We start from the raw sequence: 16,437 nt of genomic DNA, 5'->3' as shown, positions 1-16,437 counted from the left end.
TATCGGTTAATGTCTCACTCCGTACATTAACACTGGAACTGTAGAATACCCACATCGCGCGGTGTAAAAAGTCGATATTATCAAGCCAGCGATGAGCTATCAGCAGCTTCAACATATAGGAATTATTGGTGCAGGGGCGTCAGGACTCTCTTCAGCAAAAGCTCTTATTGCGGAAAAATGCTTCCAATCTATTGAGATACTCGAGCAACGGATGGAGACGGGAGGAGTTTGGAACTACACCAGAGAGACTGCCAATGTATCAGTTCCTTCTACTGATCCTAGTATTGTCGAGGAGGCGGTAATCAGCGCGGGAAAGCCTGTGTTTATCTCGGCAATGTACGACGACTTGGGTATGCGCTCTCAATTCCATCTCTCGACTAGAGAGGCGATGTAGGCTGAGCATATGTCTGGCCACAATACCTCTATCTGCAGAAACCAATATTCCCAAGCAGTTGATGAATTTTGATACGCACCCATTTCCCGCCAACTTGCCTCTATTTCCTCCTCATACCGCTGTGAAGGAATACATCGAAGAATATGGCAAGGACGTCCAGCACCTTATCACTTTCAACGCTAAAGTGGTAGATTGTCGAAAGAAAGGAACGAAATGGGAAGTTTTGGTAAACGATCCACAGACTGGTCAATTACAAGGAAAGCGTTATTATGACGCTATAATCATAACTGTAGGACATTATAACATTCCTTATATACCATCTGTGCCCGGCCTAGATGAATGGACAAAGGCATATCCAGGTTCAATTTCGCATTCGAAGAATTTTAGGAAGGCCAACTCTTATATTGGGAAGGTAGTGTACCCTTTGACTAGTTACTACTATAGTTCAGTATGACTTCAAAGATTTACTGAATGAAATAGAAAGTAGTTATAGTAGGAAACTCTGCAAGCGGTCTCGACATAGCTGCTCAGATAAGTCGATTTAGCCAGTCTCCCATCCTTCAATCATGCCGGGGGGAGTCAGGTCTCTTTGCGGGTGACACTCAAGATGCGATTTGCAAGTTACCAGAGATCCAGTCTTTCTCAATTCCCGAGAGATCTGTAGAATTCTGCGACGGGAGAATAGAAAAAAATGTGGACCATATATTATATTGCACGTAAGATGGTGATCTTTCGCTTCATAACATATGATACTAATCTATACTCAACTTGCAAGGGGATATCTTCATTCACTTCCTTTCCTCTCATCACTAAACGAAACAAAGGACCCACTAATAGTGAATGGATCCCGTGTTCATAATCTATACCAGCATATTTTTTACATCCCAGACCCAACACTTAGTATTATCGGGCTCCCAGTAAAGGTGATCCCCTTTCAACTAGCTCAGGCAGCAGCAGCATTAGTTGCAAGAGTTTGGGCCAGTCGGATTATCCTACCTTCTATGGCTGAAATGAAACACTGGGAGCTGCGGGAGATTGCCGAAAAGGGAGATGGAAAACATTTTCATTACATGGACTTTCCCAGAGATGCGGACTACCTCGATCTTTTAGGATACATGTGTCAACAAGCCAAAGGCGAAGGAAATACCGAGATTGGATTTAAGGCGCCAAAGTGGGGAGAAAGGGAAAGATGGGTTAGAGCTAGAACCCATCGAATTAAAAACGCCTATCTGGAGAGGAAAAAGCAAGGTGTAGTTGTGCGCAAGTTGGAGGAATTAGGGTTCGACTTTGAGAAAGGGATCGATGGGTATGAAAGATCTGAGTCTCACCGAGTAGGGAAACTTTAGATTAAGTAGACCCACTTAAAATGTATGCCTAAAAGATATCAATCAAGATCAATCAATCAATCTATCAATCTATCAATCAATCAATCAGTGATCCATACATGTTAAAGTCACGGAAAAATATAGAACGGGACTGGCGCGGATGAAGTTGGAAATAGATTAAGGACCGGTTTAGGAAAATCTTAATCCTTTTCGTTAGTGACTCCTGATCATGGGTTTGACGTATATAAGGATCCTAAATACGTTCTATGAAGTAAAATATTACGCAAGAACAAGCTTTCTTAATATCCCTCACTTGTGAAAGTACCATTTTGAAAGTGTGCACCTGATTATAATTATTATATTCGATAAAACCTGATAAAGCCAGGTCCTGGAGGCAATGATCATAGATGGCAAAAGAATCTCTTACTGTATTTGAAAACACGCAGTGGCTGTCTTAGGGGTGAACATAGTGAGAAGGTACTTATAATTATCTTTATCATGTTAGCCATTAATTATTTTTATCTAGACCTAGATATTGCTCTACCATCACCACATCTGATTCGTTCATGACAGGACTACCTAGTATATACTTTATGTATGTATATGTAATTAAAAGAAAACAGATACTTTCGTCGTCTTCACGGGATACTTCAAGCGATACGACGGATACTGCGTCATTATGTGATTAATGAATTAAACAAACAAACAAAAATATGCGGCGTGTTTCATTGAAAGTAAGACATCGAGTAATATATAATGAAGTGCGTACACGTTTATTTTTGGTACTATGTGTGTGTGTAGTCATTTCATTTCTAGTTTCTAGGTACAGAATGGTCGCATGCAGTATAAACTATGGCGTAAGGAAACCTAACCCCAACCTTTCTTAAACACGTCCCCCTAAGGAAAGATATTGCAAACAAATTGAAAAAATATACAAAGGAAGACAAGCGAAGCAGCGCGGGACAAAGAAAAGGTTTTGTGGGCCGAGCCCATGTGCCTAATGTGGGTCTTTCTTATGAGGCGTAGATTGTGGGGATAGGCCCCACTAGCGGGTATGAGGAGGATGTGGTGGGATCGATGTGAGGGTCGACATGGTCGTTGAGCCTGTGGCCAGTGGTGAGGGGGGGGGCGCTTCTGGGGTAGCCAACTTTCTTGACTGCTATGAAGGCACCTAGAGCTATGGTGAGGTTCTGGTCATTCCAGATATCGTTTTGTGATGTGATAGTCTGGAGCGGGCCGTGTCTGTTTGGGGCGAGCGCCGGGCAGTGGAGGATGACATGTTCTGGTGTTTCTTCTGCTGCGTTGCAGCGTTCGCATTTTGAGGGGAGGTGAGCGGTCATCCAGGTTTTTTGGGCTCGAAGGTAGCTCTTTCCTGACCTGAACTGGTGGATGCGGGTTGCGATGAATTTGTGAAGGTCGTTGAAGGGTAGTGGGGTGGTGGAGAGTGGGTGGGGGTAGTGTTTGGGGAAATGGCCAGTGCTAAGCGATAATTCTGTAGCGTTTAAACTGATGATATTGTAAACCGGATTCCCTTGACTTGATGGTTTATATACCCTCAAGTCTTCGCAGAATCAAGCCCTATTTATACATGTTGGAACCTATGCCAAGGCCCGCTTTCTAATACTAACTGATACAACGATAATAGAATAAGATAATGCTCCCGAAGATAACCCAGATAGAAAAGCGCCCCCGCATAGTTCCGTCCTCCATTCTAATTCCGACGCGTAATCATGAACCTTGCAATTGCCAGTCATCGGGCTGTACCATACTATTATCCTAGACCTACTTCCCTAAGTAGAACAGCCTACAGCCGTACACCCCGCTTACTATTCTATTCCGGGTGAGACACCCAATAGTAAGCGTGCCGCCATAATAGTATGGGACTAGTGTTGTAACACCGCGTGCCCCCACACTACCCGATATCTTTCTATGCTTGTTCTTCCGTTACCCGACTGTCCTCGAATCACAACCCGTCACTCGTATTCCTCACTGTTCTAAGCCCTTAGAACAGTGTTCCGTAGTTCCTGTAACAGGTAGTACTCAGGGTGTGGGTAGAAGTATTGCCAGTTGGTGAGGAGTTGTGTTTTTGCGTGGAGGTTCATTCGTGCTGGGGCGATGCCTCCTTCTATCAGGGGGAGGGGGAGAGATGCGAGGAGTTCGATGGGTAGGTGGGCGACGCCTTTTATGGCAGTCGAGTTCCATTTCTTGGGGGAGTTGGGGAGACCTTTGAGGAGTTGGGTGTGTGAGTATGTTCTGTGGGTGGTGTAACAGGGCCACAGTAGGGCTGTTACAAAAATACCTGTTCTACCAGTCAAGCCATACGGCCCTAGGTTAACCGCAGCTGGTTCTTCATCGATGGGTGAAGAGAAGGGCAGATGAGCCCCTACCTCTATTGGTATAGAGGGTAGAGATCCTGGCGAGCAAGAAGTCTTACAAGTCAAGCTAGACGACTGGACCAAAACTAGAGCAGCAGGACGAGCAGACCAAATAAGGAAGGGTAACCCCAAACATAAGTTACCCTACCTTGGCATTCAACCTTTGAGGCGCAATAACTTTGCAGCCGATGCCCGGAAAATATGCTTTACCACGTCAGAAAGGATCCTGGCGATGCTCCGGTCCATTTGGGGTGGTTGAATGAACGCATTGCGGAGTTGAGGAAACACTGCAAAATAAACACGTTTTAGACCCCCAAAAATAACCCCCGGAGCATCGAACCGCCGGAACTGTAACGGGGGTGCCTTGAAAGGGCGCGACCGTGACTTCGATCAGGTAGATAGGCAGAAAGGAATTCGACAAGCTATCCTTTCGGCTCGTTCGATGGAAAGATAGAGTTTCATTTGTTTGATCGTTATTTGTAGTCTAGAAACTTAATAACTTTAAGGGGGCTCCTCGCTGGTAAAGACTCGCTGATCCCCCCGAAACCAAGCTGGGGCAACCGAGTTCCTTTATGGAAGTTCGGCGCCCCTTCCTTCATTACCTCTTTCCTTTTTTCACTGGCCGTCCGCCTTTCAAATAATCTGGGGGCACCACCTATTTTCTATCAGGGGGGAGGAGAAGAGTTGCTACCACACCACGGACGAATTTTCGTCCGAGTCAAATCTCGCAATCCTTGCCAAGAAAGGGTCGGGATCCTAGGAACTAGAGGAAACAGCCGACCAGACAGCAATTGCTTATTCAGTGTATTTAGAATAGATTTGGGTGTTTTTAAAGCAAAGGTTTGCTTTGGTAGTTTGGGTCGCACTCTTACTCCCCCCCAAAGATGCACCGGGCTGAAACAGGAGGGTTCCGGCGGTTCGACGCTCCGGGGGTTATTTTTGGGGGTCTAAAACGTGTTTATTTTGCAGTGTTTCCTCAACTCCGCAATGCGTTCATTCAACCACCCCAAATGGACCGGAGCATCGCCAGGATCCTTTCTGACGTGGTAAAGCATATTTTCCGGGCATCGGCTGCAAAGTTATTGCGCCTCAAAGGTTGAATGCCAAGGTAGGGTAACTTATGTTTGGGGTTACCCTTCCTTATTTGGTCTGCTCGTCCTGCTGCTCTAGTTTTGGTCCAGTCGTCTAGCTTGACTTGTAAGACTTCTTGCTCGCCAGGATCTCTACCCTCTATACCAATAGAGGTAGGGGCTCATCTGCCCTTCTCTTCACCCATCGATGAAGAACCAGCTGCGGTTAACCTAGGGCCGTATGGCTTGACTGGTAGAACAGGTATTTTTGTAACAGCCCTACTGTGGCCCTGTTACAGGAACCCTCCTCTTTCAGCCCGGTGCATCTTTGGGGGGGGAGTAAGAGTGCGACCCAAACTACCAAAGCAAACCTTTGCTTTAAAAACACCCAAATCTATTCTAAATACTGTGAATAAGCAATTGCTGTCTGGTCGGCTGTTTCCTCTAGTTCCTAGGATCCCGACCCTTTCTTGGCAAGGATTGCGAGATTTGACTCGGACGATAATTCGTCCGCGGTGTGGTAGCAACTCTTCTCCTCCCCCCTGATAGAAAATAGGTAGTGCCCCCAGATTATTTGAAAGGCGGACGGCCAGTGAAAAAAGGAAAGAGGGAATGAAGGAAGGGGCGCCGAACTTCCATAAAGGAACTCGGTTGCCCCAGCTTGGTTTCGGGGGGATCAGCGAGTCTTTACCAGCGAGGAGCCCCCTTAAAGTTATTAAGTTTCTAGACTACAAATAACGATCAAACAAATGAAACTCTATCTTTCCATCGAACGAGCCGAAAGGATAGCTTGTCGAATTCCTTTCTGCCTATCTACCTGATCGAAGTCACGGTCGCGCCCTTTCAAGGCACCCCCGTTACAGTATAACTTTAAGCTCCTCGCTTAAAGAACCCCACGAGAAAGAAAAAAAAACCTACCTGAACACCTAGGACCACTTTCAAGGCTGAAATAACCGAGCAGTTAGCTTGTTTTTTTTTTCAGCTCAGGCTGGCATGGGAGAGGCTAACACTTTACTATGGTCTCCACTGTATCCGTCAGAGGGTTACAGCGCCCACATTCGCTCAAAGGGTTATAGCGCCCACATTCGCTCAAAGGGTTATAGCGCCCAGCTTCGCTCGGAAAGGAGACCACATTCAGGATCGCTCCTAGAAAATCCTGATAGTCCCATTGACCAACGGCCCCATTCCCCATCTGGGCCCCAGTCCCAACCAAAGTCAACGTTACTTCGTCCACGATGACGGCAGGAAGAGTCCGGAAGAGGGGGATAACTGGCTTTCTTCTGGCGCCACCATGCCTCGTAATATGCTTGGAGAGCCAGTCTTTGTCTCTCCCTTGCCTCTTCTTGGACCACTCGCTGCCGCATCCACTCAGCTCCCCTTCCATCTCGCGCAATCTCATCCCGCATCCACCGCACCTGTTCCCGTTTCTCCATCAGTGCCGCACGGACACGAGCCTGACCAACACTTCTGTCCCCTGGTTGGGAGAAGGGATAAGGACGACGGTAATCCTCCCGAGTCAGAAATGGGACCTGGTTGAAATGGCCATCGAAGGTCGAGGTCTCCAAACCCCGAGGAACAGCATGCCTGTGGAAGCATTAGCGGTAGTAAGAAGAGGTTACACAACTCGCTGGATCATGCCTACCTCATAGCACTCCGTGATCGGACGGCTTTACGAGCAACTCTCCGAGCGTAGATGGTGTTACCACCATCCAGCTCCAGGAGATCAGTAACAACCGCACCAGTTGAGGATCTAAGCCTTGTCCCCCGCCGAGATCGACTAGCGTTAGATAAAAACGCTTGTACAATAGACGAATTGATCGCAATGAACAAAGAGAGGAATAGAATAAAGAAAAACATTATTGCTGAAAGGAGGTGATAAATTTGGTTGTTGGGTGTGGAAAGATCGAACTCCCTGGAGTGTAGAATGAATAGAAGGAAAAGAATTCTTACCCTCCTTAGTTCGACGGATACCCCGCTTTTATAAGCGAACTCCTATTCCAGTTCCGAGAATCAGCGTGGTTAGCCGAAGCAGGAGTTCGGTCCGGTTTTAACCGAACCCGGCACTAACCGTGGAAGGAGACAAGGACACCGAGTTTACCTGGTCTGAGGGATAGGAGCATGCGTTCGAAGTCCTGAAAGAGGCCTTCCATCCGCCCCCGTACTAGCCCACTTTGATGCCGAGCTAGCTACCTAGATTGAGACCGATGCCTCCAACTTCGCTAAATCTAGCATACCGTCCCAATTCCACCGAGATGACAACAAGTGGTATCCAGGAGTCTTTTACTGCAAAATGATGTCACAAGCCGAACGGAATTATGACGTTCACGACAAGGAGTTAGGTGCCATTGTGTCAGGCTTCAATGAGCGAAGTCTCCCAGGAGGAACCTCCAGCCGGGGGGAAACCTCCAGCCGGGGGGAAACCTCCAGCCGGAGGGAAACCCCCGGTGGAGAAAACCAGAACCCAGAACCAGCGGGTAATGGTGGACGAAATGGAATAGTCCCCCCGGTTGGTGTTGATCCCAACCCGGGAGGGGACTCAGATAGTTCGGATTCGGAGCCTGAGTATGGAGATAGAAGAGGATGGCGGAGATACCTCAGGAAGATACTGGAGAAGCAGCAGAGAGAGCTCCTGGCCTCCATGACACAGTTCATGAGACCTCCGGCCCCCTCACACCCCTCCGCTGCCTCCAGAGCCCGAGAATCAAAGGCACACCCTCAGGCCAAGTTCAATGGCAAAGCAAACAATGTGAAGACCTTCATCAGGCAATGTGAGAATGTCTTCTCCATTGAAAGCCAGTTCTTTACCTCCGAAGAAGTTAGGATCCGATATGCTGGTAACCTGATGGAAGGAGATGCCCCGGCCAAGTGGTATGAGGCTTACCACAACTCCATTGACCAAGCTTCTGCCAACCGGATAGCTGGGATGTCTGTGGTGTTAGATGAGAAATGGAAGTGCTGGGATTCCTTTGTGAATGCTCTCAGAGCAGCCTTTGGCGAAGCTATCTCTAGGGATGATGCGGTAGCCCAATGGAAGGCCCTTACCCTCACAGCCAAGGCGGGAATAGACTCCTTCCTGAATAGCATTATTCAGCTGATGTGAAAGACTGGCTATAAGGGTCAGTTAGTGGATGATAAGATCCTCAGTTCCCATATTTTCCGAACCTAGGCATGAGTTGGGCTCGCTTTACCCCCGTTACACCTCTGGGCTTCCTCCAGCCTGGGTTCGCCAAGGGGTTGTCCCCGGAATCCCATAGAGGTACACCACCCCCGGAGTCACCTTCTGCGTTCCTACAAAGATACGGTCACGGTCGTCACCAACCAGCAAAAAAAAAAAAAAAAAAAAAAAAAAAAAAAAAAAAAAAGGGGGGGGCGCTGAAACCGAGATAAGCTCGATGGGCGGCCAACCTCGCGGAGTTTGACTTCAAAGTTGTATACCGCCCTGGAAAACTAAAAACGCCAAACCAGACATCTTGTCGCGGCGTTGGGACCACGCCCTTAAAGAGGGGGGTAAGGCTCATCAAGACCCTGAAATTCTTGTTTAAGCCAGGACAACTTATAATGGGTTCTGTCCAACACCCGATCGTTATGATCAACTCAGCATGTGCAAGATCAGCCCAAATCTGCAAACTCACACCGGTGCTCCTGGATGAAATCTGGGCTCAAGCAGCCTTAGATCCAGAGTACCTTTCTTTGAAAAAAAAGACATTGAGAACACCTCTGGGAATCTGGTGAACCGATACCTGACTTTAAAGGACGGACACGTCTTCTATAAGGAAAGGTGGTACATTCCAAATCATCGGGAACTGAAGCTCAAGATCCTGAGCGCCCTACATGATTCGAAGACTGCTGGTCACTTTGGACAATTCAAAACGGCAGAACGCCTTCGGGCACTGTCCTTTGCCAAAAGATGGACAACGATGTGGAAGAATACGTTCAGAGTTGCGATACATGTCAACGCGCTAAAGCCTCAAACACACAAGAAGAAAGGGATGTTGCAACCTTTAGAGGTCCTCTCTATTCCTTGGAGTTCCATTTCAATGGACTTTATCACCAAAGCAACCATCGAAGAACTTGCTCAAATCTTCCTCCGGGAGATATGGCGACTGCATGGACTTCCTGAGGAGATTATCTCCGATCAGGACTCTAGATTCGAAACATATCGCCCTCAAACTGACGGGCAAACTGAGAGAGTCAACCAAACGCTAGAACAGTATCTCAAAAAACTATTGCTTCTGTCAGCGGGACGATTGGGCAGAGTTACTCCCGCTTGCCAAGTACGCCTACAACACGGCCACCCAAGAGTCAACCAAAGCATCGCCATTCTACGCGAACTATAGGTTTCAACCAGATTCCACTTGGCCCTCACTTAAACGGAAACTAGACAACTTCGACGCGTCCAGCGCGGCACAAGCACAGCAGAAAAAATGGTATGATCAGAAACAGATGAGTGCTCCAGAACTGAAGGTTAGGGACGAGGTGATGCTGGACCGATGCAACATCTTAACCAAGTGACCCTCAAATAAGCTAGACCACAAAAAAAAAAAAAAAAAAAAAAAAATGGGTCCCTTTGAGGTTGTCGGGAAACTTGGCGTCGCGTCCTACAGGCTGAATCTACCCACTCAGTGGAACATTCATGATATCTTCCATATATCTCTGCTGGACCCTCAACGAGCTATACTGCTTCCACCTCCGGATGAGGTTCAAGGGGAAGACAGTTACGTTCTCAAGAAAATAGCCGATAGCCAATGACAGCAGGCTGGTCGTGGGAAGAAGTTCGTGCAATATCGGATTACCCGGGAGGGTTATCTCTCAGAAGACTCTTGGGAACCGTACAAATTGTTGTAAGGAATGGCAGACGAGCCACTCCGAGAGTTCCATGCGAAGTATCCCCGAAAATCATGGGACGCATGGTAATACAGGAAAGTGCGGGAATCCGAGACGACGGAGTGTTCTGGGATAAGCGTGGAGAAAACGAGTCTCCCCTTGTTAGGTCACACGTTTCACTTGAGGTTTCCTTTGTCAATAGAAATGGATGCAAAAAATAGAGTGTAACGGAGCCATTTCAACTGTCTGGTGTATGAGTACACACAGGGCCCGGTTACATGCTGAGAGTTATTGATAGAAGCCAGTTGCACAGTGACATGCAAGTACCGGCAGTGTGGTTAGCTACCAGCTGTCAGAGTAACTACATTCTGAGCGCTAGGAAGAGGATCTATTCATGGGAGCAATGATTGACGAGTCTATGCCTCGCCAATGATTAGAAGGCCAGCCAGAGTGAGGCTCTGAGTGCTCGGCGATCCTCTACATCCTCTGAGCATGATAAGTCCGCCGGTAGTGGCAGGGACTATGCCTGGGAAAGTCTACAATAAGTGAAGAGCTCTACAACAATGATTAAGCTTACGCCTGAGCGGTAGCTCATTCATGCAGGTCCCGGTTGTGCGACAATCAAGACTGCAGGTGTTACAAAGGCTTTGACTAAGGGTGGTTGCCTTCGGAACCGGAAGCACCCGCTAACGCTTAGAGAGAAGCGGGGTAGCGGTTGTATTGCTTCCCTTCCGCTAGAAGGGATCACCAGAACTTAGTAAGGGAGTAGGAGCAGGGAATGGAATCCTTTGGAGTATAAGTACTCAGGATCCTTCCCGCCCAACTATCCGATTTCCTGATTTCTATCTTGCACGGCCAAATCCTTTCTCTCGGATTCTAGCGATACGAGGAAAGGCTGTCCCCGTTACATTGAGTTTGTATGGAATGATTATTAGAGCTACATTTTCTTGTATGCTCATAACGTACCATACCAAAAACCCTAGGTTAGACTCGGGACGAGTCTACCGGAGGGAGGAGTAGTGTAACAGGGCCACAGTAGGGCTGTTACAAAAATACCTGTTCTACCAGTCAAGCCATACGGCCCTAGGTTAACCGCAGCTGGTTCTTCATCGATGGGTGAAGAGAAGGGCAGATGAGCCCCTACCTCTATTGGTATAGAGGGTAGAGATCCTGGCGAGCAAGAAGTCTTACAAGTCAAGCTAGACGACTGGACCAAAACTAGAGCAGCAGGACGAGCAGACCAAATAAGGAAGGGTAACCCCAAACATAAGTTACCCTACCTTGGCATTCAACCTTTGAGGCGCAATAACTTTGCAGCCGATGCCCGGAAAATATGCTTTACCACGTCAGAAAGGATCCTGGCGATGCTCCGGTCCATTTGGGGTGGTTGAATGAACGCATTGCGGAGTTGAGGAAACACTGCAAAATAAACACGTTTTAGACCCCCAAAAATAACCCCCGGAGCGTCGAACCGCCGGAACCCTCCTGTTTCAGCCCGGTGCATCTTTGGGGGGGAGTAAGAGTGCGACCCAAACTACCAAAGCAAACCTTTGCTTTAAAAACACCCAAATCTATTCTAAATACACTGAATAAGCAATTGCTGTCTGGTCGGCTGTTTCCTCTAGTTCCTAGGATCCCGACCCTTTCTTGGCAAGGATTGCGAGATTTGACTCGGACGAAAATTCGTCCGTGGTGTGGTAGCAACTCTTCTCCTCCCCCTGATAGAAAATAGGTGGTGCCCCCAGATTATTTGAAAGGCGGACGGCCAGTGAAAAAAGGAAAGAGGTAATGAAGGAAGGGGCGCCGAACTTCCATAAAGGAACTCGGTTGCCCCAGCTTGGTTTCGGGGGGATCAGCGAGTCTTTACCAGCGAGGAGCCCCCTTAAAGTTATTAAGTTTCTAGACTACAAATAACGATCAAACAAATGAAACTCTATCTTTCCATCGAACGAGCCGAAAGGATAGCTTGTCGAATTCCTTTCTGCCTATCTACCTGATCGAAGTCACGGTCGCGCCCTTTCAAGGCACCCCCGTTACAGGTGGAGATGGTTGGGAAGGAGGGGCTGGTCCTGCCCGTTTATTTTTGGTACTAGCAGTTAGACTACATATATGCAACGTGTGGCTATGAGACTATGTAGGATAGAAGACAAGGAACACAATGGATACAAAGGACGTGGGAGTGGACTATGAACAAAGGGATATACACTCGTCTCTAGGTCAACGACGAAACCGGCTCGATGACGAATGACTACTTTTTGGGCTGATAGTCAGTCAAAGAAAAAGGGTCGGAGCGATTTTGTTGGCTTCGATTGGCCTATTCGCCATCGGACCGGTATCGTCGTTGACCCAGAGACGACTGTACTTAGGAGCTATTTTGGTATAGTTGTAACAGGGGTCTCTATTTACGGAGAATAGAGTCAACGAAAAGAGACGGTTGTGCAAGATAGAAGAGCCAGGTTCAGAATTTTTCTTGAAGATTCAATCAATAGAACTCAATAATCATTAAGGGCCAAACTGTTTTTGTGAAGACTGAAGTATCGAAACAGTTTGGCGGGAGCCTAACTCTGCAAAGCCTTCAAGTCAGCCGGCTTTTGACAAAACCAGACCCAGTCATTGCGTTCGTTTCACCCTCTGTAACTTGAACCCGGCCTTCCTGTGGTACAAAGTGTGTGAATTGTACTCCCCTCGCCCTTACTGTACAAAAGGATGGGTACGTTGAACTGTTTGAATATGTTTACACATTAGCTATCGATGTCTTTGGGCATATCTTTGTATCCAAGATGTAGCTTCCTTCTAAAGTACCGCTGGATGTAACTGTAATGGGGACAGCCTTTCCACGTATCACTAGAATCCGATAGAAAGATATGGCCATGCAAGATAAATATCAAGTTTAGATTATTCAAAGATTTATCGCTTAAAAACTCAATAATCTTTAGGTGCTCTGCTACCGAGTAGAATACTTGATAACTCTCTTTGAAGACTAGAGAAATCGGATAGTTGGGCAGGAAGGATCCTGAGCACTTATACTTCAAAGGATTCCTTTCCCTGCTCCTACTTCCTTACTAAGTTCCGGAGTCGCCTTCTGGCGGAAAGGAAACAATACCACCACTACCCTGCTTCTCTCTAAGCGTTGGCGGATGTTTCCACTTCTGAAGGCAACTACACTTAGTCAAAGCCTTTGTAACACCTGCAGTCTTGGTTGTCGCACAACCGGGACCTGCATGAATGAGCTATTGCTCAGGCGTAAGCTTAACCATTGCTGTAGAGCTCTTCACTTATTGTAGACTTTCCCAGGCATAGTCCCTGCCACTACCGGCGGACTTATCATGCTCAGAGGATGTAGAGGATCGCCGAGCACTCAGAGCCTCACTCTGGCTGGCCTTCTAATCATTGGTGAGGCATAGACTCGTCAGTCATTGCTCCCATGAATAGATCCTCTTGCTAGCGCTCAGAATGTAGTTACTCTGACAGCTGGTAGCTAACCACACTGCCGGTACCTGCATGTCACTGTGCAACTGGCTTCTATCAATAACTCTCAGCATGTAACCGGGCCCTGTGTGTACTCATACACCAGACAGTTGAAATGGCTCCGTTACACTCTATTTTCCGCATCCATTTCTATTAACAAAGGAAACCTCAAGTGAAAACGTGTAACCTAACAAAGGGAGACCCGTTTTCTCCACGCTTGTCCCAGAACACTCCGTCGCCTCGGTTTCCTTCACTTTCCTGTATTGCTTCCCAGGGAAGCAGCGGCATCCGAACACTGTCAGACCGATGGGAAAAAACGCCGTATTTTGAGAATTTCTAAAGTTTCACCCATGAGTCCCGTGATTTTCCGGGATACTTCAGATAGAACTCTCGAAGTGTCCCGTCTGCCGTTCCTTGCAACACTTTGTACGGTTCCCTGAAGTCTTCTGAGCGATAGCTCTCCCAGGTGATCCGATATTGCACGAACCTCTCCCCCACGATCAGCCTTGAACCTCATCCGGAGGTGGAAGCACTATACCTCGTTGAGGGTCCTTTGACTCCGAATACGGTTCCAGCAGAGATATATGGAAGACATCATGAGTGTTCCACTGAGAGGATAGATTCAGCCTGTAGGACGTGACGCCAAGTTTCCCGACAACCTCAAAGGGACCCGATTTTATGGTGATCTAGCTTATTTGATGATCGCTTGGTTAAGATGTTCCGTCGGTCCAGCATCACCTTGTCCCTGACCTTCAGTTCTGGAGCTCTCATATGTTTCTGATCATACCATTTCTCCCGCTGTTCTTGCGCCGCACTGGACGCGTCGAAGTTTTCTAGTTTCCCGTTTAGGTGAGGGCCAAGTGGAATCTGGTTGAAAGCCATAGTTCGCGTAGAACGGTGATACTTTGGTTGACTCTTGGGTGGCCGTGTTGTAGGCTTACTCGGCAAGCGGGAGTAATCTTGCCCAATCGTCCTGCTGATAGAAGCAATAGTTTCTGAGATATTGTTCTAGCGTTTGGTTGACTCTTCTCAGTTTGCCCGTCAGTTTGAGGATGATCTGTTTCAAATCTACAGTACCAATCGGAGATAATCTCCTCAGGAAATCCATGCAGTCGCCATATCTGCCGCAGGAAGATTTGAGCAAGCTCTTGGGTGGTTGCTTTGGTCTTGAGCGGAATAAAGTGGGACATTTTGGTGAAACGGTCAACGATAACCCAGATACGGGTATAGCCCTCAGATTCAGGCAGGCTCATGATAAAGTCCATTTAGATGGAGCTCCAAGGGATAGAGGGGACCTCTAAAGGTTGCAACGTCCCATACTTCTTGTGTGTTGAGGCCTTAACGCGTTGACATGTATCACAACTCCAAACGTATTCTTCCACATTTTTGTCCATCTTTAGCCAAAGGACAGTGCCTGAAGGCGTTCTGCCGTTCTGAATTGTCCAAAGTGACCAGCAGTCTTCGAATCATTTAGGGCGCTCATGTAACGGAGCCATTTCAACTGTCTGGTGTATGAGTACACACAGGGCCCGGTTACATGCTGAGAGTTATTGTTAGAAGCCAGTTGCACAGTGACATGCAAGTACCGGCAGTGTGGTCAGCTACCAACTGTCAGAGTAACTACATTCTGAGCGCTAGGAAGAGGATCTACTCATGGGAGCAATGACTGACGAGTCTGTGCCTCGCCAATGATTAGAAGGCTAGCCAGAGTGAAGCTCTGAGTGCTCAGCGATCCTCCACATCCTCTGAGCATTGGAAGTCCGCCAGTGGAAGAGACTATGCCTGGGAAGTCTACAATAAGCGGAAGCTCTACAGCAATGATTAAGCTTACACCTGAGCGGCAGCTCATTCATGCAGGCCCCTAGTTGTGTGGCAACAAAGGCTGCAGGTGTTACAAAGGCTTTGACTAAGGGTGGTTGCCTTCGGAATCGGAAGCACTCGCTGACGCTTAGAGAGAAGCGGGGTAGCGATGGTATTGCTTCCCTTCCACTAGGAGGCAGCACCGGAACTTAGTAAGGAAGTAGGAGCAGAGAATAGAATCCTTTGGAGTATAAGTACTCAGGATCATTCCCGCCCAACTGACCTGATCCTCATCTTCGAGCAGACCATTATCGGTAGCAGAGCCCTTAAAGATTATTGAGTTCTAGCGATAGTATCTTTGAATAAATCTGCACCTGATTTCTATCTTGCACGGCCGCATCTATTCTATTGGATTCTAGCGATACATAGATAGGCTGCCCCCGTTACAGATAATCTTTAGTGCTCAAATCACCTTCAGATTATTCTTTCCTCTCACAACATGTCCGCCCTCCCGGCTCCCCAAGCGCCTCTTCAGATTGAATGGCAACCGGCAGCTTTAGAATTCCAAGAGGGACAGACACAGTTGATCCACAAGCCCAGGACGGCGCTCCAGTCCTACATCCCCGGATGTGAGCCCACCTGGCAAGATACCGACGAAGTCACCCTACAGGACTTCTTTGCGGAATTGCAGCGCTACCTGAAGCACAGCCTGCAACAGGAAGTCATCAAGGCCGGCAATGCGCTAGCCTTGGTGCAAGAAAGACAAGAAGCTGAGGCAGTCCTGCTCCGGAATGCCTTCGGCTATATGCAAGAACAAGTCTCCTCAGTCCAGGCACAACTCCAGAGTTATCCTCAGAGAGATGACTTAGGAGCGGATGAGATGGAGGACATTGAATGGACAAACCCGGCGATGCCCCCTAACTTCCTGGAAGACATCCAGAGAGCCATTAATGAAGGAAGGCTCTCCATCGCCAGGATGCCTACACCAGCACCTGTCCCCAATCCCGCACCTCCGCAAAACTCCAGGGCCTCATCCAGAGCGGCCCTGAGAACCTTCCACCAAAGGGTGAACCCCTTTGCAGCGTTTCCAGTCAGGTCTATCAGGCAGAGGACACTTCCCCTGATGATGCCAGCGGCCATTGGAGGCTCACCTTTACCTCCTCAGAGAGCCCCATCAAGCC

At 47.9% G+C, this 16,437-nt stretch overlaps 3 protein-coding genes across 3 annotated transcripts; 2 read left to right on the top strand and 1 right to left on the bottom strand.

Annotated features, from left to right (window-relative positions):
• Positions 1 to 91: 91 nt before the first annotated feature.
• Positions 92 to 1,740, top strand: LAJ45_07940 (uncharacterized protein; the record flags this gene model as incomplete). The annotated part of the gene is made up of 4 exons (XM_046117495.1): positions 92 to 350; positions 433 to 806; positions 875 to 1,110; positions 1,170 to 1,740. The coding sequence occupies 4 exons, from the start codon at positions 92 to 94 to the stop codon at positions 1,738 to 1,740; spliced, it is 1,440 nt and encodes a 479-aa protein (XP_045969144.1).
• Positions 1,741 to 2,732: 992 nt separating this feature from the next.
• Positions 2,733 to 3,059, bottom strand: LAJ45_07939 (uncharacterized protein; the record flags this gene model as incomplete). The annotated part of the gene is made up of 1 exon (XM_046117494.1): positions 2,733 to 3,059. The coding sequence occupies one exon, from the start codon at positions 3,057 to 3,059 to the stop codon at positions 2,733 to 2,735; it is 327 nt and encodes a 108-aa protein (XP_045969143.1).
• Positions 3,060 to 9,081: 6,022 nt separating this feature from the next.
• LAJ45_07938 (uncharacterized protein) lies at positions 9,082 to 9,676 on the top strand (the record flags this gene model as incomplete). The annotated part of the gene is made up of 2 exons (XM_046117493.1): positions 9,082 to 9,354; positions 9,404 to 9,676. The coding sequence occupies 2 exons, from the start codon at positions 9,082 to 9,084 to the stop codon at positions 9,674 to 9,676; spliced, it is 546 nt and encodes a 181-aa protein (XP_045969142.1).
• Between the last annotated feature and the right edge of the window lie 6,761 nt (positions 9,677 to 16,437).

This window comes from Morchella importuna (genome assembly GCF_003444635.1).
Source record: "Morchella importuna strain M04M26 chromosome Unknown Morimp01GS027, whole genome shotgun sequence".
NCBI classification, from domain to species: domain Eukaryota; kingdom Fungi; phylum Ascomycota; class Pezizomycetes; order Pezizales; family Morchellaceae; genus Morchella; species Morchella importuna.
Note: the sequence above shows the minus strand (reverse complement) of the source record. Positions and strands in the feature narration are given on the sequence as shown.